Below are 22492 nucleotides of genomic sequence, written 5' to 3' on the forward strand. Positions count from 1 at the left end.
ACAAAATAGTAAATATTTTATGTAAAACTAGAAGGTATAACTAGAAGGTGTAGTTCTAGAAGTCTGCACTGGGCATGACTGTGCCTCTTTGCTCGATATGTCTGACTCAGTCTGTTGCTCATCCTTCATTCTAGATGTAGCTCTGCCTCTAGCTTCCCCTGGCACTAGCAATGACTCCTCATTCAACTCAATGTCATCCAGTGTGAAACTAAATCCACCCCCTCCTCCATAGCCTGCCTCTCCAAATCATTGATGTCATCCTCTTTAAAAACCAACTCATATCCACTTCAAATCAATCGAAATCAGTTTACAAGTGTTTGGAAGACTATTACCCCTCCCAACAAAATACAAGTGAAGAAATGAGAAATGAATTTTATTTGGGCCATTTTTTCCCTTTAAGTGTCATTAGCTTTTGGCAAAAACTTAGCGAGCTTTTGCCACAAATTTAGCAAAATTTTGGTGCCCGTAAAAGTCATAAAAAACTCACCCGGTCAGAGAACGTAGCCAGTTTTTGCAACTTGGTGAACACTCTGCTGTAGTACATCTATGACCTATATTATTAATACCCAAATAGCTTTATCTAATTTCTAAAGGGAAACAAACTTAAAATCTACAAGAGCAATAATAGTATTTTCCCAACAGTTCTAGTGGCAAGAAGTTTCCAAATTATCTGATCGAACATAATGACAAGTTATTCAACTTGTTACTCAAATGAAAACCAGCTATGAATATCCTTATTCTGATCAATTGTAGTCTTGTAGATTCTTATTGGTGTTTTTCAGCTTATCTGTAACAGATTCTGCTCTACAACTACCATGATATCCAAACAGTAACATTGATTTGCAAAGTTCAATAGTCATTAATTATCAGCTGTGTTGTCATGTTCTCTAATTTGTATTTCTTATTTAATTTTTTTATTTTGTGCATTGAGTAAATCATGGTTATATGTGCATTTGCATGGTACCCTTCCTGCAGTTCCCAATATTTGGGAAAAGTTTTGCCATTGCGAATACTTATTCATGTCTCCCCCTATTGCAGAAACTTTGAACAACACTATCAATTATTAAATCATAAAAAGTAGTGTTGAGAAATTTTATGTACCTCTAGCATGGCAAAAGAAATAAAAAGAAAAAAAAATTCCTTGAAGCCACATCAACGAACATAAATAGGCATGCAAAGTGTTCCATAGGCATAAATTATATTTCTATTGTTAAAATAAATTATCTTTAAAAATTGGACAATTGATTCCACCCACATTATTTGGAGGTGACCACTTCTAAGATTCCATGTCAGAGAGGCTAAAGTGGTTTTATAAATCATCAAAAAATTAGTTGCTTTATTTTGTTGGTTAAAACAAGGGTCCAAGTAAAAAGTCATATCAAAATTCTCAATGGCTTTCATATAGAACAAATTACTGTTATCTTCTATTAATATGGTCCACGTGGAACATCATATAAAAAGGAAACTCACAGTTGATAATGAAGGTTGAACAAGTTGCTGAGGTTGCTGTAGTTGAGGCTGATGTTGTTGCTGGGTCTGCTGAAGTGGTGGTTGCTGTTGTGCATTGGACTGCTGCATCTGAGGCTGCTGTTGTTGTTGGGGCTGCAGCAATTGAGGCTGCTGCTGTTGATGAGGCTGCTGTAGTTGTGGCTGAGGCTGAGGCTGCGGCAATTGCTTTTGTTGCTCAAATTTTGTCAGCTCCTCCGGCTTCTCCCACTGCCAATCAAAATAAAAATGTCATAAGAAAATGAATTACAGGTAACTGAAGCATGACTACTGGTTGCGAGATGACATTAAAATTAGCAACCCTAAGAAACTGTATCATTTTTTTTCATTTTTTTTCAAATGATAGCAAATAAACTGAAAAGAGTGGCCTCTGCTGAGCTAGTTGCATAATCGGAATGTCTAACAATAAACACAAAATTCAAGTGATGCTAACAAGATTCGATATAAGAATGTCACTTAATACCTTACTTTCACCTGTCACGCTATTATAATAATACTTGTATCCTTCTGGAGAAGTATGCTCTGTCCAGACACAAGACAGTGGTGTAGAACTGGGAGCACTAACTGGTGCAACAGCTGCAGTAGTCTTGGTTTCAGTGGACATTGAAAGTGTGCTGGCAGAGCTAGTTGTTGCCATTCCTTGTGGCTGTGCTGAGAATGTCCATGGCTTTGTCAACAACATATAACATCGTTAATATTATATCACATTAACAGTCCTAAATAAATCAACTTAAAGAAAGAAAGAGAGTTAGAATATCATTTCATCCAACTAAGTCATAGATGCATTACTGACTTGTTGCAGTCCAGCTTGTTGTGTTGGAGCCACTTGATAATAACCCTGAAAAATGAAAATCGTGAATAAGTATTCTTAAGACATTTCACATTCACTCAACTAGGTTGAGTCATTACATTTATTAAGAATGTTTATCCTGCACCTGCTGTTGCTGAGGGCGAAGCAAGAGTGGTTGCTGCTGCGATTGAGTTGTGGCCTGAGCTAAAGGTGCTGGTACCAGAGGTGACTGGAGCTGCTGTTGAAATGAAAGATGTTGTTGGGGTTGAACATTGTTCTGCACAGCAGGCACCTGCTGTTGTAATAGCTGACTAGAGGGCTGCTGTTGTGATAGTTGCTGAGTTTGGGAATGTATGTTAGATAACGGCATGCTAGGAGGAATCTGCTGAAGAGAGGAAGCAACATTTGGCTGTATTTGAGACTGAGAAATAGGCAACTGCCCATATGTAGATGGAGGTGGTTGTGAAGCTGGTGCATGACCAAATGGGGTTTGTTGAACATGTTGCTGCGAAGATTGCAACTGTTGACCATACTGTTGCAAAGACTGCTGGGCCTGCAATTGTGAATGAAATTGTGTGGGTTGTTGGGCATGTGGTTGTGAGTGTTGTTGGACCTGTTGACCATATTGTTGTAAAGATGCCTGGGCCTGCATTTGTAATTGAGATTGTGTTGGTTGTTGGCTATGCAGTTGAGAGGATTGCAAATGTTGACCATATTGTTGCAAATTCAATGATTGCTGTGATGTTTGCAATTGTGAATGAGATTGCGCAGATTGATGTTGATTTTGGAATGGTGGTTGCAACTGTTGCTGCATTTGGTGTGTTTGTTGTACTGGTGGTAACCAACCTTGAACTTGAGTCTGATGCTGCAAAGAAGATGAATTATAGCCCTGTTAAGGACAACATCCAACACATCACTAATTGTCATAAGCAAAATACTATCCAAAACTTTTGTACAGGCAAACAAAATATGCAAATCCTTGTCAGAACTTGTCAAATTAAAGTGTATCATACAACTGGTCGATACAAATAAAAAGGTAATAATATATTAAAAAGTACCTGCTGCGGAGAAGGGGTAGTCAGCCTTGCAGAGCCTCCTGGAGCAGACACATGAAGAGGCCCTTCCCCAGGACCATTTACCGAAATCTGGGGGCCACTGATAGATCCAACCTGTAAATCACACTTGATGTCTGTATTAAACAATGATAAAACTCTCCTTAAAAAATTTACTGAGAACTCCAAAATGTTTATATAAAAGATATAATCTACAAATTGGTACTTGAATGGCCTTACCGATGGCGAATGTCCTCCTACAGGTCCTGATCTTCCACTGGGAGTTGATGGCCTGCCATATGGATGTGATCCAACTTGTGGGGATGGTATTCTCATATTTGCTACACCCATGGGCCGCCAGTTTCCAGGTGCACCCCGTCCTCCTGTGTGACCCCCACCACTCACAGTAGGCCTACATGAGCAGCACAAATCATTCTACTAAATACACTATTTGAAGCCTCCAACTCAAACACATTATATTACTGATGGCTTACCTGGATCCAAATGGCCTCTGCTGTTCAGCACCAAAGCCTGGTCCTCCAAACATGGGGCCATTTCTAGATAATAGGACAAGAAAATTAACACCTGAAATAAATTGGGAATACACTAGTATTTCAAGAAACATATTGATGTAACATGTTTTAGGTGACAGGATAAATAGAAGTCTGCACCTTGCATCTCCAACTTTGGGTCTTTTAGGCTCTGCAAACCGTACAGTCAAAGGTTGATTGCATCCCTAAAACAATACGTTTGCATAAGGTTAAGATGGAGTTTACATTTGTGATATATATCAAATATAAGCACCCACTGAAGGAAAAAGTAGCAATTGAAAACACAATGTTTACCTTCATTGTGAAAGCTCCGTGTAATTTGTTAATAGCTGCTGCCGCCATTTCTCTAGATGGATATTTAACAAATGCACATCCTACACAGATAATTTAACGGTTAACAAAGCCAATATCAACCATGAAACATTTTTATGAATCAAACTATTAAAAACAGTAAAAATTGCCCCACCTTTGCTCTGCTTCTGTTCATCTTTCATGATATATATGTCATCGACAGGACCAAACTCGGCAAAGATCTATCAGTTAAAAAAAAAAAGGATTCTGTAAGTATCAAAACTAAACTACCCTGCCCAATATTTTAAAACTTCAATTATCCACAATGCTCATTGACCAATGCATTCAAAACTTGTGAAAGCCTTTATAAAGATTACCAGTACCATACACGCCTCAAGGATCGGAAAAGGAACCAGAATATTTCAACTTACCCACCCCATACATTTATTGATAGTAAAAGGGAAAGAAAACATGATGAATATGGTAGAAGACTTGCAAGTTCCAAATAAAATCTAATCATCTAAGATGAAACACTAATCACTGCTGTTTATATTAAAATACAAGTTTCACAAAATAATCACCTCCTCAATATCCTTTTCCAGTGCAAGTTTATTTAATGACCCAACAAACAATTTATGCTCCATTGTACCTAACAAAGACGCATACATTTAGAGTCAGCAAAAGCAATGCCCATACCTTTCAGATATTTTAGACCACTACACCAAATTAAAGATGTGTATTTTGAATAGAGAATTTATGGATGTCAACAAAGTGATTGACTTTATAACAAAAAAAAGAAATATATGTGTTACAAATGCTGTAAGAATCAAACAAGACTCTACTAGTGGAGCAAAAAAGATAAAACACTATATAGAATCTGTATATAAACTTGTGTTCTACGAAAGGCTTGCAAATCACAGACAGGAAGAGATTACCAATTTGCTCCCGCTCGCTATCAGAAAATCTGACTTGTAAAGGACTTGTACCCTTCAGAAACACAGCATTTAGCAGCAATGTTAATTAAACGTATACCTATTAAAGAGTGCCCTTTGAAAAGAAAGTTGTTCAAAACTACAAACTCACCCCAGGTAATGTGTGCCGATTGTGAAAAGCACTGATGGCTCTCTCTGCCTCTAAAATAGAGGCATACTTAATAAAACAACAGCCTGTTGAAAATTCAATATTTTACACAGATACTTGTCAAATTACAAGAAAAACTTTCATTTAACATACAGATGATGTTGATTGAACAATAGTAATATGAAACACTGATAATAATAGTTACAAAAATTCCTAACAGATGCTTTGCTCCATTCAGAAATCCTATTACAGTACAAATTTACCACTAAGCAACCGTAGGCTGGATTTTGGAAAAGACTAGCTTGATAATAATAGTTATAAAAATTCCTAACATATGCTTTGCTCCATTCAGAAATCCTATTACAGTACAAATTTACCACTAAGCAACCATAGGCTGGATTTTGGAAAAGACTAGCTTGTGAAACGGTGCTATCAAAATAAGGAAAGATTTGGTGAAAATCATGGAAAAAGATGCATCAATGGTGACACTGGTTCTCAAGCGGGCATAAATAGTGGCAACTATGCTTACAGTATTGGTGCTCATTCTCCAGAAGCACCCTATGGTTCCCACTCGTTCCCTTTAGATGATAAAGAATTTTTTCAGATGATATATGATCAGAATTTGCTTTGTCATCCATATTTTGGATCAATTTTAAAATCAGACAGGCAAGGCATTATTCCACTAGTATTCTTGTTTAGTGCTTGGTCTTGGCAAAATCTAGTTCAGTTTTGCAACCAAGTTCATGACCATTCTTGAGAGTATATTAGTCTAGACGTTTTAGTCTTCTTTAAATTAATACACACAACCTTAAAACAGAAAATATTAGTGAACCCTAAAATTGTTTATGTTCCCTGTCTAGTAAAACTACTGTTGCTTTTTCTTCCAAGTTTTGCAGGTTGAGGCACTGACTCAGCCCACCTTTTTGGAGGACACAAACATAAAAAGAGAGTTTAGTTCTCACAAATTCATTTATGCTGATGAATATTTCCACCTCAATTTCTCCTGAGAGTCACCCCTATTCTAAAAAACCAAGTAAATAAAATAACCACAATCATGTGATAATTGAACATGACTTCAGTACAATGTTGGGAAATCATCTTGGCAATAAAATAACACCTGACAATCCACTAGATCCTTTTGCTTTTAGAAAAGTTTGTATCAAGATCTTTAACTTGCAACTCAAAAAAGAATAACGCACATTCTCATATTGGAAGACTGTTAAACACATTTATACGTAAGCCATATCATATCTTCCAAATTTAAATCAGGCAGGCAACTCATCTGAAAAAGACATCAAGTAACTTCCATATGAAGACGCATCTTGATGAAGATTCTCAATGTCTCTCGAGAATAAGAATCACTGGACCTATGTTACAAATTTATACTTATTAAGATGTTCAAAAACATTTGATGATATCGCATGTATTCATTAAAAAATACATTATGGCCATGTGTGACTACCATTAATATATGTGAATACAGTAAAGCATCCATCACAATGAGCGTAGATAAAGCTGTAATGAAGCATCTGCCAACACACATTGGGACCAATGAAGACTCTATACCAATGAAGACTCTACACTATGACTCACTCCAAAAGAGCTTTATGTCTAGGCATAAAAGGTGCCCTACCTGGCCCCTTCTCAACAATCCAACCATCTCTTCAGAGACACCTTTTGAGGATCTTTGCCGAGCTTTTTATCTGTTACATCATTTGAGTGAGCTTAGACCCCCTCAATCATATCCGGTAAAAATAAATGATCCATACATGACCATGCAGATTATTGCCCGTTATTTCCATACAGCATAGAATACATGCCAGTCACATTTTTCATGTTATTACATGGAAATAAAAATTGCAACTGTCAAGTTGCAGAGCTTTCCATAAACATCAGGAATGACATAACTGATTACTCCATCCATTGCAACTTTGTCTGTCGTATTGCCAATAGAATTCCAAAATAACACATCCATTTTCCAAGAAATAAGATTCATCTCATTATACACTATCCCTTGCTAGGGTCAAACAACCAGCTAAATCACAATAAATAGAATTAGTTTTGCTCTACTCTACTTAAAGATCTTCCACCTTCCAGTCCTCAACGGTAACAACAATAAAAAATTGCAAAGATCCACCAATAAAGGCTCCACTTGGAATAATCAAGTTTTTCAACTAGAATTGACAGCACATTCAGAATCTTATTTAAATGTCCACTTTAAGAAATTCAGAATTTCCAAATTTTCAGCAAGATGACCATATCTTTTTATTTTTATTTTTTTTAAACTCCAAGAAATATGTACATAAAATTGATACAACCTTTACCGTAAAACAGATACTTATAATCAATTAATTAGTGCTACTGATTTTCAACATAATTTCAATTTCAGATATCATCCATGTCTTGAAGAATCAGAGTGCAGATAACAATTCAAATTATTATATCAACAGAATGTCAGATTGCCCTCACCCACAAAAGGCATTTATTTGCCTTCATGCATCATCATCTTGGAAATCGGAAATAGTTTGTATAAAAATTTAGAGAATGCAAAGACCTTAGTACTATACGTTCTTGTATATGTTCATTGAGACTCATACAGAGTTGCAAGGATGATGGGACAAATACAAGATCCCCCTGATAGAGATATGGCTTAAAAAATCTATTAAAGAACTAGCCATATATTCAAATGTTTATATATCTAATGGTACAAAACATAATTTTTTACAATATATATTCATATCAATATTTTGATTTTTATATTTTTATATGTTTATATATCAGGCGTCAGATATGCAGAAATGCGTATCCAGACTGGGGAGGAGAAGCACCCAAAAACTCTGGATTAGTCTAAACTTCTTGTATTTGTATTATGCCCACTACTCCAATGTATTAACAAACATCGAACATCCTTTCTAGTTTACCATCTGATTCTGTTAACAAAACTCATTTGTTCCCCTATTCAAACAAGATCCATAGGTATTATAGACTTCAAATAAATGATAGGAAAGTGCAACAAGGTCAAGGATGAAATTATGTTCAATACTTGGAACATTTCGCATGCCCTTTTGTTCTCATTTCAAATTTTAAATATGCACCCTCATAACTTTTTTGGCATTTTTAGGGCCACTGCAGACCCAACTGTAGAATGAGTAAGTGGTTAGCTAAATTTTATAAAATCAAGACCAAACACCAAAATCAGAAGTCATTTTAAACTGGAAATGCTAATCCTCAATGCAGACCTTAAATCCCCATATTTGTGCAGGATATCGTTTATGTTCTAAATTCCAATTTGTTGACTTCACCTTGCTTCATATTTAGTTGAATAAACTTTACCTTTGAAATTACAGCTGCCTGTGTATCTTTGAAAGTTATGCAGGACAACAACTTTCCCAAAATGCAATTTGTGAGATACTGAGTTATTTTGTCCTATCATAACTATGAGATGCACAGACTCAATCAGTATCTACAAAGTTGCAGAGCATATCACTAGTGAGACCTTATCGCAATTTAATTACCCAATAGCATCAATATGAAGAAGTATCAGAAACTAGTGAGACCTTATTGCAATTGAACTACCCAATAGCATCAATATGAAGAGGTATCAGAAACTTTAGAAAAGCAACACAGTCCTAGTCTTCAAGGATTTCAGTGTATGATGAAATGACAACCGAATGGGAACTAGAAGAAAGCATTAAGATTTCAGAATGGGAATTTTAGTTGAATAAACTTGACCTTTGAAATTCTAGCTGCCTGTGTATCTTTGAAAGTCATGCAAGACAAAAACCTTCCCAAAATGCAGTTCGTGAGATACTGTGTTATTCTGTCCTATCATAACTATGAGATGCACAGACTCAATCAGTATATACAAAGTTGCAGAGCATATCACTAGTGAGACCTTATCACAATTTAATTACCCAATAGCATCAATATGAAGAGGTATCAGAAACTAGTGAGACCTTATTGCAATTTAATTGCCCAATAGCATCAATATGAAGAGGTTCAGAAACTTTAGAAAAGCAACACAGTCCTAGTCTTCAAGGATTTCAGTGTATGGTGAAATGAAAACAGAATGGGAACTAGAAGAAAGCATTAAGAAATTTCACATTTAATAAAACAAAGAATGCTATTAGTTTTACTTCAATGATTTCAAAATTCAAAATACCCCACCTAAGTGGAGTGGGTGGTGTTTGGCAAAAATAAAAGGCTTATTTTGCACAGCTTGCTAGTTCCAAATCAAAAAAAAATGTTACTGGAACACAATTGGAATTTGTTTTAAAAACTTCAATCTTAACTCCATTATCTAATGGCAGTTGAGGGAAAGCACAGTTGATTCAGGATGTCTTCTTAATTGTGTTCTTTTTTTGTTAAAGGGGAGTTCATTTCCTCTCCCAAATTTGCTCCAAAAGGACATCACATTGGACTTATATGGGTCACTTTATGCATAATCGGCGTTGTTGCTTTAATTTTCCTATAATTTTAAACAGACAATCAGGACAGTACAGTAGCTCCAAAAGTATGTGAGTGGTTAGATCCTAAACTAAAGCTCAGATCACTTACATAAATAAATATTCGGAAGCTAAAACATATGATTCAGAACTACATTTACTCGGAAAGGGTCAGAAAGTGACATGAAAGCCCCAAAGTAAAGATGGAACCAAATTTTGATGGGGAATGCTTTCAAGAAGTATGTGCCCTTCCAAATGATTTAAAAATATAGGTCAACGAATATCTTTGTCATGCATTTGCATTGTTTATATCCAAAACGGGCAAAACCTCATATTAAAAGGCACCCACTCCTTTGAAAATTGTGCCTTACTTCTACACCTATTAAGATTATATGTCAAAGACCAGTCTATGACGTCCACAACACCATTAAGAAACTCCCATATCATGTCCTCAGCCTTCCAAGACTTACATTACACCTTCTGCATATAATTTGAATAAATTTCATTTTTTAAAAGGTGTCTGGACTCTGAATGTCACAGACACACACATAAGATTTGAAATTTATGTTGAAGCATTGACGGCCACATTCAGATCACACATGCATTACATTTTAAGGTGTAGAACATTTATATGTATCATTTTACAAGCAGCTATTTTTGGATGTGTACCCCAACTGGTACATGTCTACTTAGTACAGTAAGTCAATGAGCCTACAGGAAAAGATGAGGCATCTTCCAGCTAAATGAATAATAAAGAAATACAAACTTCCTAAACTGAAACAAAATGGCACTAGTCACTAGATACGCCATTGCTGCAAAGTGTAAAACATGTAAATGAAGCTAGTTTATTAAATAATTACAAAGCACACACCGTGTTGCTGGCCAACTCTTTGATCTCTAACCATAGAAACTTCAAGAACATTCCCATGTTGTGCAAATAATTGACGTATCTGACCATAAGAGCATTTCAAAATTAATTCATTTGTTCTGGAAGACAATAAAACTTAAAGCAGATGAACATAAAAGACAAGTCCCAATATTAAACAGTAAACCTGAATAGTTGCAAGTAGTTTGATTTTTGGTGCACTTCTTTAATTAAATTGCACATTAAATGAGATAAAACACACATGTAAACATGGCACGAAAACAAATTCATAACCACTATAAACGAGATAGTAGATGAGCAAATCTCAATAAATTTCAGAAGAAGCCAGAAAAGAAACATGCACTTTGTGTTTGTATTGTTAACACTCAAGTACACAGTATCAGATACAGATAGGGCAAATTTGCATGTGTATATGATTACATATGGCAATTAAGAAAATACCCATTTGTTCAATTATTTATGCATCTGAAGGCATTGAACATGTTACATAATAATAAAAGATATTTTTACATGTATATTTGTTTTCATCTTTTTAAGTTTTCATCATTCACATGCATGTGTGTGAAAAAGCAAATTTTTTTCAATCATTTTCTGCAATTTATTTCTAATCGTTTTCTGCAATTTGTTCTTGTTTTACATAACACTATTTATAAATCTAAAGACATTTAACATAAAAACAAATATGGTGTCTGATAATTGTGTCTTCAGTGATTTATTCATTCACATATGTGTGGTCTGTGTGTTGGGGGTGAGAACAATTATTTTTAACTGTTTTTACTTTTTTTGTAATTTTGTCACAGTTTCTCCATAACCCTAAACCAGATACAGAACCAAAAGGTATGGTGCCACATCTAGGTATATCAGATACAGTCCAAAAATAAGATCATATATGGATACCTCCAGATATGATATACATGACATATTCGGGACTATGAGATACCTAAGTAATATCCAGTATGTATAATATAGAAGGAGATAAGAATCCAGTAGAACCGAGTACAATACATGAGTCTGAGTTAACTTTAAATGATCAATAACATGTTGACAGAACCTAACATTGTTTAGGGGAAAAAACTACTTACATCATCCTCTGTGGCAGTTCTGGGTAGATGTCCAACAAATAGTTTCACAAAGGCACCACCTTCAGCGGAAGCTGCAACCATGAAAGACAAATTAGAATACTCCAGACCATGTCAAGTGCATCAGAAAGACACATAGTTTTCATGAAAGCAAGAGGCAATTAGAATACTCCAGACCATGTCAAGTGCATCAGAAAGACATATAGTTTTCATGAAGGCTAGAGGCAGAAAAACAAAACTATGCTATTTGTTTCAGTCTGAAATACACAAAAGAGGGACAATTAGAATGTGAATTATAAAAACAATATTCAATCCTCTCAAGGGTTTGTATGCTACATGTATATTATAAAATATATGAAATAACGGCCCCTTTTTCAGGTGTTAATTAATACAAAACCAAGGAAGAGCTAAGTTGTTGAATTGCCATACTTATCAGGCAATTCTGGGCATGAAACATTCTGGAATCAGATTCTGAAATGAATCTCCTGTGGGTACATATCTAGGATTTGTGTTTTTAAATGCTGAAATGCTTATTCTGGTTTAATCTTTTAGATAGTTTTAAGACTTACACACTGCTGATTAGCAAACTTTGAACTTATCTATCATGAGATTCTAGCTTGATCTTTTTGATACTGAAACCTAAATTTAAATTAGAATTTGTTTCAACATTTGTAATGGTTTTGTTTGGCATATGTATTGGTATATGACATTCTAAACTTATTTCTATTTTTTTAGCTGCATATTTGTGTATGTATCAATATGTGTGTATGTGTGTGTTAAATATACCAAAAACATGACCCACCCCCACCAAAAAAACCTGCTGTGCTGGCATTTCATACCCACATACCTGTAGCCATTCTCATTCCTGATTTAGCAACTTAGAGAAAAAGAATGGAAAACGAAAACCTGAGTTACCATGGTTTGTCCCTGCAGCCCCCGGACTAGCAGAAGTTCGAACCAGTTCGAAATTTGGCTCTGGTTCAATGTCTGGTCCAGGAAAACCGAGACAGACCACTGCGTTAAGCATCGAACCAAGTTCAAACCACATTTGAAAGACAACATTTCTGGGCCCTGCAGACAACAATGAAGTATTTTGTTTTTGTTTGCAAAATTTAATAAGTTTTTGGTGTCCACAACCCTAAAAGGTTGTTATGAAATGCTTTTGGTGGCCTCTAATTGTCATTTTTTATTTCCAAACAGGTTATTTTGTCTCAAGCAAGAGCAAATAGGTGGTTGAGTAAGAGTTCGGCTGCGCATGAAGGAATTCGAAGATTGATTTGAGGGTGATCTTCAAGTGTTTGTGCTCCTTTGCAAGCTTACAATGGCTGGAAAAGGTAAGTTCTTGTTCAATTTGCTTTTGCTTTTGTTCTAGTTTTTTTATTTGTCCATTTCTCTTTCATTATTCATAAGATCTTTCCATTTCTTTCACAATTTTTCATTTTCTTGCATATAAATTATAAGATGAACCCGTATCTAATTTCTTGCCATAGTAAAGGAACCGCAATGGCATCTACCCCTTCATCGGTAGGCAATACCGAACAAAAAATAGAACCCCACTTTGATTCTCCTATGTGGAAGTATGTCGATATTATAAAATCCGTTCTAGGTGGTGGTGCATTTCGTTGGAGATGTTGAGGTTGTGGTGTAGAAAGAATTAGTTCTTATTAACATGTGCTAGGTTATTTGTGTAGATACACTGGAAAGGAGTCAAGAAATGCCCTCGCAAAAAAGGTGCCCCTATACCAAATGAAATAGTGTTAATATATTGAAAAGCAAAGGGAATGCAACTCCCCCAAATGTTATGGTACAAGACCATCCCTTTTTTAGTACCACAACAGACACGGATACTAAATCTTTACCTGCTACACACAAAAGAAAGGGACCACTAAAAACTACTTTTCAAAGTCAGAGTCAAGAAATTGCTTATATTAAGGAGGGAAGATGCTTGTATTGGCTATCCTTTAATGTTGTTCGCTCTACATTTTGGAAGGACATGTTGAGGGTTGCCAATGAAATTCCACGCGAGTATTGTGGCCCTGGATTTGAAAAAGTACACACCACCTTGTTGGATCAAGAGGTTTTTTTGATTGAAGATCGATTGAAGCCCCTAAAGGACTCGTGAGTTGAGATAGCGGTGACAATTGTTTCAAATGGGTGGAAGGATTCCATAAACCGTCCCTTGATCAATGTCCTTGTGGCGTCCCCTGAAGCAATGTTTCTGAAAGCAATGGATTGTGAGGGCCAAGTAAAAGATGGGTCATTTATTGCTGATATCCTAGTTGAGGCCATTGAACAAGTAGGTGCTAGACACGATGTCCAAGTCATAACGAACAATGCAAAGAATTGTAGAGCTGCTGGTTTGTTGGTTCAAGAGTGATATCATCATATTTTTTGGACACCTTGTGCGGCCCATTCACTCAATCTTATGCTACAAAGGATTGGGAACCAAATTGAGTGGATCAAAACAATGTATGAAGAGGTTTAGGACATCCAAATGTTTGTCACAAACCACCACATCACTTGATCCCTTTTCAAAACCTACTCAAAATCGAAGCTACTAAAGGTAACTGAACTTGAACTCAAGTTAGTAATTTAATTTTTAATATTTGACAATTTTTTATTTTTCATATTTTGCTTATGCAATGTATATGTTTTTCTAAAATATGTATCTAATAGTTGTTTTTTGCTCCAATTTATGTCACAAGTTACTTAGACTTGTTTCGCATTAACTATAATCATCTTGAGACGACTTGTGCAAGTGATAGGGGCTCTACAAGGTATGGTAATCAGCCACAATTGGGGTGTATGGAAGCAAAAGAACACTAATAGGGCAAACAAAGTAAAGAAAAGTGTATTGGATGACTCTTGGTGGGAATGTGTGGATTATCTCCTTCAAGTTCATCGAGCCCATTATGAGCATGCTTAGGTACACTAACATGGATGGTGCCTTGGCTTGGAGAGATCTATGATGGCATAGACTCAATGCTTGAGAGGATCAAGCAAATTATAAATGATAAGGAGCAAGATCCACAAGAGACGTTCAAACGATTGCAAGCAATTATTGTTGAAAGATGGAACAAAATGACCACTCCACTACATTTGCTTGCCTATGCCTTGACGCCCAACAACTATAGCTCTCAATATTGTGATCTATCAGGAAGGTTGCCACCCTATAGAGATATAGAAGTGTCTAATAGGTACCAGGTAGCATTTAGAAGACTTTCCCAATGATGATATGAGAGATATAATCATAGATGAGTTCATAGAGTTTGTGAATACTAGAGATCTAAGTAATGATGCTCTTCGTCATCGGTTTGGGAAGGATGCTCATAGTTGGTGGTACTTCCATGGCCAAAGATTTCAAACAATGCAGCCCCCTTCCAATCAAAGTTAAATCACAAGTTTTAATCGAAAAAAATAGCTCACTTTATCTTCAAAAGAATCATGACTAGAAAGTAATTTATAAATTTTCATAAGATTGTAATAATTCTTTTTTAATTGTTTACCGTGTGCTGTCATCATAGGTTGTGAGTTCTTCTGCATCAAAAAGAAATTGGAGCACCTATTCTTTAATCCACTTGGTAAAGCAAAATAGGTTGCAATCAAAAAAAACAACGAACCTATTATTTGTACACTACAACTTGTGGCTCCTTTCACACAAGAGTAAAGAATACAAAGAAGGGGACACAAAGAAGTGGGATGCAAGTGCAGAGATTGTAGACTTGGATCCGCACTCCTCAACTTACACTAGATGATTTTAAAGAATTTGATGCCAATACCATTATTTTTGTTGTTGTTGATCCCATTGGCCTTAGCTCTATTGCCAAGTCAACTAATGTTGGAGACAAAAATGATGAAGAAGAAGAAAAAGAAGAAGGTGTAGAAGATGAAGATTGAAGAACTCAGAATATTAATAGATTTTTGTTCTATTAGTTGAACAATAAACGTCAAACAATGATACTTGAACTTGATGCTATGATTTATTTTTAATGTTTTGAATCTTTGATGTTGAAATTGTTACTTGAACTATATGATGGTATGATCACTATGATTACAAGCTTATGGTGTTTTCGTGGTTTGAATGTGTTTATGTTGTTGTACTACATTCCAATTTTAACTCATGCTTCATAAATATGTATATATATATTCTTTACATGCTTTTGTACTAACAAACCCAAATGAACCCAAACCCCTTTCCAAAATTTTGACAAACATGTGAAACAGTTCTTGAACTTTAAACTTAGAACCAAACTTGAACCGGTAACTTAGACGAAAACCAATCAATAATATCAAGACATGGTAAATAAACATAAAAATATCATTAATAATGCAATAAAAAGAAGTGAGGAACACGAGTGATAACATTATACTGTTCAATTGAGTTGTTCATACAATTTTAAAAAATTAAAAATGAGCAATGTGCCAAATAAGTGATGTGTCGTGACTATAAGGGATTTAATTTCTGCTTGATTTGAAATGGCAATCTGCTTTGGAATCAAAAGCAAACAAATCCACTTCTACCAAAAAATAGATTGGCAAAAGTATAAACTCACTAACAGAATGCATCTTAACTACTACTATGTTCCCCTGGCATGCATACCAAAGCATGTAAAGCATATTGTAAACTCTCTAGAAAGAGAAAACTATCATTGAAGGGGCTCGATCAAACCTAAGGATGTTGTAGTTTCGTCAACTTCTAGAGAAATGAATCCTAGGACTGTCAATGAGCTTTGAATCCTAATATTTTGATATGTGTTACCAAGTTCCCTATATTTGTTTCTCGTGCCCACTCCAAGAGCATCTAGGCCTAAGTATGCCCACAGAAGTGCCCAAGAGCATCTAAGTAGCACTCCAAATGCCTTGAGTTCCCCATGAGTTTACAAATACAAGGTGTCCAGAACACTCCCTTGATGCTCTCAGGCGTTCCCAAGCACCAACAACTTGTGAGCACACAAAACAATTTTTTTATTTAAAGAAACCTTTTAGCATGCAAAAAAATTTGCATTGAAAACTCTAAAATGCCTCTAAAAACCAAATTTCAACTCTATCAAGTTCCATTTCTCTTAAACATGTTGCTTAGTGATTTTACCTCCTTTTCACATTTTAAGCTTAGTTGGCTTTTTGGAGGAGATTGATCACGACTCACATATAATATATTATAATTACAGATATGATAAATCATAATATCAATGTTCCTAGTTTTATTTTTATTTTTTTTCATGATTACACAATATGATCATAAATTGTTCAACCTGTCTTCCTCAATATCACCAATTGTACAATTTATACAGCCTATTTTTTTATATATATAAAATTTAAAAACAAATTTATATTCCTCAAACTTAGTCACCATTTTTTCCTCAATTTTTATCAGCTGAAATACTTGTTCTAAATTTTTATTTACCAAAAACGGAACCTTGTGACTTAGACTACAGCCATGAAAAGATGGTAAAGAAAAGCCTTGTCAACAAACCTAGTGACGGAATCAAATGGGTGTCCATGGTACTTTAAAGAGAATTTGAATAGTTTCAGTCATGAAGACAAACCTGGAATCTATCTATAAAATCTGAAACAGACTTGTAAGATCCTGCAGCTGAGTGCATAAAAAATGCTGAATCAGGACAGTTGGAAACCTTATTTTTTATCTTAAGTGGTGAAATAGCTCCTTATATTCTGTGATCAATATTATCATGACAGATTCCTGAACTATGCTTACCAGGATAAATGTTGAAGATTGGATTCATGGTGTAGAATTGCTAAAAGCAGAGGTGGGTTTCACTTGTTGGATGAGCAATTAAATTCAATCATTTAAGTTTGAATTTGAATCTACCCAAAGGCACATGCATTTCCATGATCCACGGGGATCTTTGGGGCCACAAACCTTACATTGTCCCAGCCACCAAATAAACTGATATTTAGAAATTACAGCATCCTTATGATATAATTTGTATAATATTGATTTTAATAAATTCAAATATCTTTAATTCTCACATCTTTAAGAGATTCATAATGAATCAAAACCTAACATTTTGAAGACCGTGGATATATCATCTGTCTCAGCCACCAAATGAACTGATGTTTAGAGTCTAGATATTACTGCTTCCTCCTATCATGATTTGAACTGTGTTGATTTTATAAATTCCCCCCTGTTTATTATCGCCTCTTGAAAGATATTCATAATAGGATCCACTCCTGCAGTCTCCACTATCTGACCCAAACAAGTAGTGAAGCACGATAATAAAAGCATACTCTTAGCTCTAATGGAAAAACCTAATATGGTTATAATTCCACATGGTACAGAAACAGACTAGTCATAAAAATAATAACACTTCATCAATTAAGCTTTGTCAGGGAGACTAACATAGCTCGGTCATGATAACCCTAACCTACTTCTAAGTTTGCAAGGAAAAAATCCATGTAGCTAACATACTTCAGCTAAATACCTGTTGTCAGACATCTCAGAGATTGAATTCAAAACCTTGATCATTTGCAAATTCAATTCTTTCAATATACTCATCGTATGTTAGCTTATAATGCATCTGTAATTTCAGGCATTATCAAAGAGTCATAGACCTATTTTTATGGCAGAAGAAACACATGTTATGTTTCAACAGAATCCTAATAGAAATGTGTGTGCATCATTCCTTGACTAAGGGCATTTGTAGCTTTAACCTTTTGTGTATAAATAATAATATATACTTTATTTTCCATTGTCTATTTTCCATATAATAAAAAATATAATAATAACTGAATTTCAAAGCACAGCCCTGTCAAATATCCATCTACACACAATATAGACCTATACTTTCAGCACCCGCATCCCCTTCCAACTACGTAGAAGTTATTATATAGATTAAAACCGTGACCATTAAAAGTCAAGAAATGATAAATAGTTGTATGCATTGAGGTCATGCAGTAAAAGAAAATGGGTTTTTGAATGAGAATCCCACAACTGACAAAGTATTAGAATCGAGTGAAATGTCATTTCTTCACCCCTAACAGGACAACTTTGACAAGTGAGATACCACTCAGCTTGCATCTAAGCAGCAGGTAACCCAATAAATCATTATGAAATATGCTATGGAGGTTAGACATCGGACCTTGATACCACCACCCAATATACACACCTGAGAAAAATTATGTGATGAAGTGTTGAATTTTGTCCAGCTCACTGGATGCAGCATTCCAACTCACACAGGAATCGATACGACAGTTATCAAAATCGACAAAGCTTCAAGATCCGACTGGATGGGGTAACATAAGCCAACTAACTAACCCAAAGGGCAATTTTCGTGTTTGAAATTGATAGAAGCGCTGCACCAATAACCCTCGGTTGTGGCATCTAGTGTGAGGGTGAATAAATTACCAAATCATATGAAGGCAATACAAGGTTGAAGCGTCGTTAGTTGACGTGGACTGAAAAAAGGCTTAAGAGATCAACAACTTATCTTACGAAACATTTTTGTAATTCAAACTTCCAAATGCCCAACCAAATACCCAAAGGATTAAGGAACCAAAAAAAATAAGTATAGGCATAAAGTCTTTTAATCCAACTCGCTGGTTGCAGTGTGCCGCAATCATCAAGCTCAGCTAGACGTCGTATAGAAGTAAAATTTTACCGAAAACAACAAGTACAGTGTCAAGGTAAAAGCATTGTTGTTCCAAAGGGAAACGAACCTAGCTGAGGAAATCAACGTATTAATTTGTTCGACCAAACAGCACAACAATTTCAAATTTGCAAATAACTAAATAAAATCCAACAAAAAACTGATGACGTCCAACCCTAATTAACATACCTTGAGAACCTCGGTGTCCAACACTGAAGCCGCTACTGTCCCTTTTCTGCCCTATACCATGGGCACCATAACCATGCCTCGGCGCCATTGGCCCACCACGTCCTCCACCCCCAAACTGCTTGTAATTAATAAAATTATTACCATTGTTCTGCATTGCAGCAGGACCAGGTTGTTGCAGCCTCATAGGGCTCTGGCCAACGGGAAACCTGCCATTATTGCTAATCGTGTGGGCAGGAGCCTCCATAACCCTGCCACCTGTTAGCTCGGTTTTTCTTGAAGCCCCGAGATCAATTTTTTCTCAAACCCTTAAAACCCTAGTATCAAAAATCTGCAGCAAATGGCCGCCAAATTTGATGATTCAAAGATGGGTTGAAACGTTAGAGCGGGCTGAAGAGTGGCTATTGGATGGCGTTCAAGGCCCGGCACTGCTTCTTATCCTTGTCTACAAAGTTTCCCTGGCTTCATTACACTGGTAAATAAAAAGAAATTATATTAAAAAACGCTTATACGCGATGAGAATACGATGTTGTTCATTTATGTAGATTTTAAGTTTGTCGGCGAATACATATTGGGAAAAGTGCCCCGGTTATGCGATAATTCGCTTGAAAATGCTTAGCTTTTAATGATTGGTATTCATCGCTACTACATATGTTTTCCTACGATGGTACCCCTCCATACTACATAGTGTACATACGTTTTAGAGTGTTTTTGTCTCTGTTAGTCCTCTCTATTAATGTTTTCAGTTGAGGTCACAATCAATTTTTATTTCGTGCCAGGGCAGAAATACTCATGCATTCATCTCAATGCAAATATGATATTAACATTAATCAATCAAATTAAAGAATTTAAAAGATTAGATGATATTTCAAATGTTTAAATCTTTTTCTAATTTTTTATTATTTTATAAATCACATTTTTTATCTATTTTATTTTATTGGTTCATACTATTTTTGGTGGGGGAGAAAATTAATTTTTTTCAATAAAAAGTACAAATATTTTCTAACAACTTCATCTTTTCCACATTTGTAACAAGTTGATAAGATTTTATTTTTTCAATCATTTTATCTTCCACCTTATCAATATTAAATATCACAATCTATTAAATATTTTTAATTTCTTATTTTAAATATATTTATTATTAGTTTTACATTGATGTTTGTTTTTGACTATTTGATATAACTTTTTCCTAAAACTTCATGTAATGCATAAGTTCAAATTATATTTTTATATATATAACTAATAAATATGTCTTTTTAATATAATTTCAATATGTTATATCTTTGTATTTGAATTTCTAATTTTTTTAAAACTTTGCTTTTCTAATAGAAGTAGTTAAATTATTACTATTATTTTACTTTTATAAAAATAAATTAAACAATATTATTTTTTAATTATACTTTATAATAGTATTTGTAATATGTATAATTGATAAGTGTTACAATTTATAAATTATATCATTTATTATTATTAATATTTTTTATTTAAACAATTTATCATTTAGTTTAAATACATTTAAAACTTAAATATATATTTTAATATTAAATTAATAATTATATTTTATGTCAAAAAAACATACTAAAGAAATAACCACAAAAAAGAAATAATTCAATTCTAAAATATATATAAATTATTATTAAGTTTTTATAAACTATGTATTAAAATTAAATAGTTATATTTTATTTCTTATTCATGACATCATATTTATTCATCAACATCAAATTTATATGTATTACATCTATTTATTATTTACAAATGTACATATTAAATTATATAAATATTATTTCATAATTAAAAATTACTTAATTTTATGAAAAAATTGGAAATACAAAAACATTAAATAGTAAACATTTTCTAATTGTATAAAATTAAACAATTAGTTGTACTTATAAAATATTTTTATATTTCAATACATTTTATTTTTTCTTATAAAAATGTGAGTTTTAATATAAAAATTAAATTCTTAGTTTCATTAATTAAAATATAATATCTTTTTTTTATTATTATAACCATGATTTTATTTTGACTATTTGTTTTATTAAGAAAAATAATTCTCTCTCTCTCTCTCTCTCTCTCTCTCTCTCTCTCTCTCTCTCTCACAACTTATGTTGGTATTATTCTATCTTATTATTTTATCTCTCTTCCTCTTCTATATTATCTATCTTTTTTTCTCTACATAAATGTTTATTTTGTTATTATTGTATACTATTATTTATCTCTATCTATATCTATATCCTAGTTTTTGTCCAGTGCTAATGATTAAAAATAGTGTAAGTTCCATTTGATAATCAGGATGAGAATAATACATAGTTGGGGGAGTTATTCCAACTACTTATGGTTCTCTAGTGGCATGCATGGTATGCTTAAACATATAATGTGATAGTCTAAATGCTTCATCACTTCTTCAAGTTCTATAATTCAAATATTGGTATGGATATCTTTCCTCATTGCACATAATTTAAGTTGTCAATGTAGAAGGTGCAAATTTGTCTAAAGCATATGTATTGATCATAGTATGATATTAAGTACTTAGTGTCATATTGGGGACTTTGGCCTCTTATTTTTGGGCTTAAATGCCCAAAGATATAATAATATAGCACGAGAACTTAACAAAAAAATATGAGTCATCCTATCAAATCACAAGCACATTTCTAGGACGAGAATTTAACAACAAAATATGAGCAATCCTATCAGATCACAAGTGCATTTCTAGGCAAAAATTAATGCATTCACAATGTTAATTTAGATTCTCACTCATCTACACCTCTACAACCATTATGCATTAGGCAGGAACTATGATGCATTGCGTCTCTTGTTACAACTAAAATCAGTCACTTTCTAAAGTTAAAATGTCAATTTATTTTTAAATTATTTTTTACATGTTAATTGTTTAATTTTGATTTGCTAACCCTTATTTTTCCAGGGGTAATTTTGATTTATTCATACAAGAAATTCAAAAAATTAAATTCTGGAAACTTCTTCAGATATTTTGATTTATCCATACAAGAAATTCAATAAA

At 34.2% G+C, this 22492-nt stretch overlaps 1 protein-coding gene across 2 annotated transcripts in view; it reads right to left on the reverse strand.

The window, feature by feature from the left end:
* LOC149580007 (uncharacterized) overlaps positions 1-19984 on the reverse strand; it is a 36282-nt gene extending 16298 nt beyond the window's left edge. For both annotated transcript variants that reach the window (XM_089788362.1, XM_089788352.1), the window contains exons 1-16: positions 19477-19984; positions 11684-11754; positions 10587-10665; positions 5274-5356; positions 5126-5177; positions 4772-4839; positions 4366-4432; positions 4194-4273; positions 4020-4084; positions 3843-3905; positions 3589-3760; positions 3355-3465; positions 2442-3185; positions 2300-2344; positions 1970-2173; positions 1471-1716 (exon numbers count right to left, since the gene is read on the reverse strand). In XM_089788362.1, the coding sequence (XP_089644488.1) occupies positions 1471-1716; positions 1970-2173; positions 2300-2344; positions 2442-3185; positions 3355-3465; positions 3589-3760; positions 3843-3905; positions 4020-4084; positions 4194-4273; positions 4366-4432; positions 4772-4839; positions 5126-5177; positions 5274-5356; positions 10587-10665; positions 11684-11754; positions 19477-19720 (2394 nt within the window). In that variant the 5' untranslated portion in view covers positions 19721-19984. The remainder of the gene's footprint in view (positions 1-1470; positions 1717-1969; positions 2174-2299; positions 2345-2441; positions 3186-3354; positions 3466-3588; positions 3761-3842; positions 3906-4019; positions 4085-4193; positions 4274-4365; positions 4433-4771; positions 4840-5125; positions 5178-5273; positions 5357-10586; positions 10666-11683; positions 11755-19476) is intronic.
* Positions 19985-22492: the final 2508 nt, after the last annotated feature.

Source organism: Cupressus sempervirens, chromosome 1 (assembly GCF_028749045.1).
Source record: "Cupressus sempervirens isolate cs-2001-9-10 chromosome 1, ASM2874904v1, whole genome shotgun sequence".
Classification (NCBI taxonomy): domain Eukaryota; kingdom Viridiplantae; phylum Streptophyta; class Pinopsida; order Cupressales; family Cupressaceae; genus Cupressus; species Cupressus sempervirens.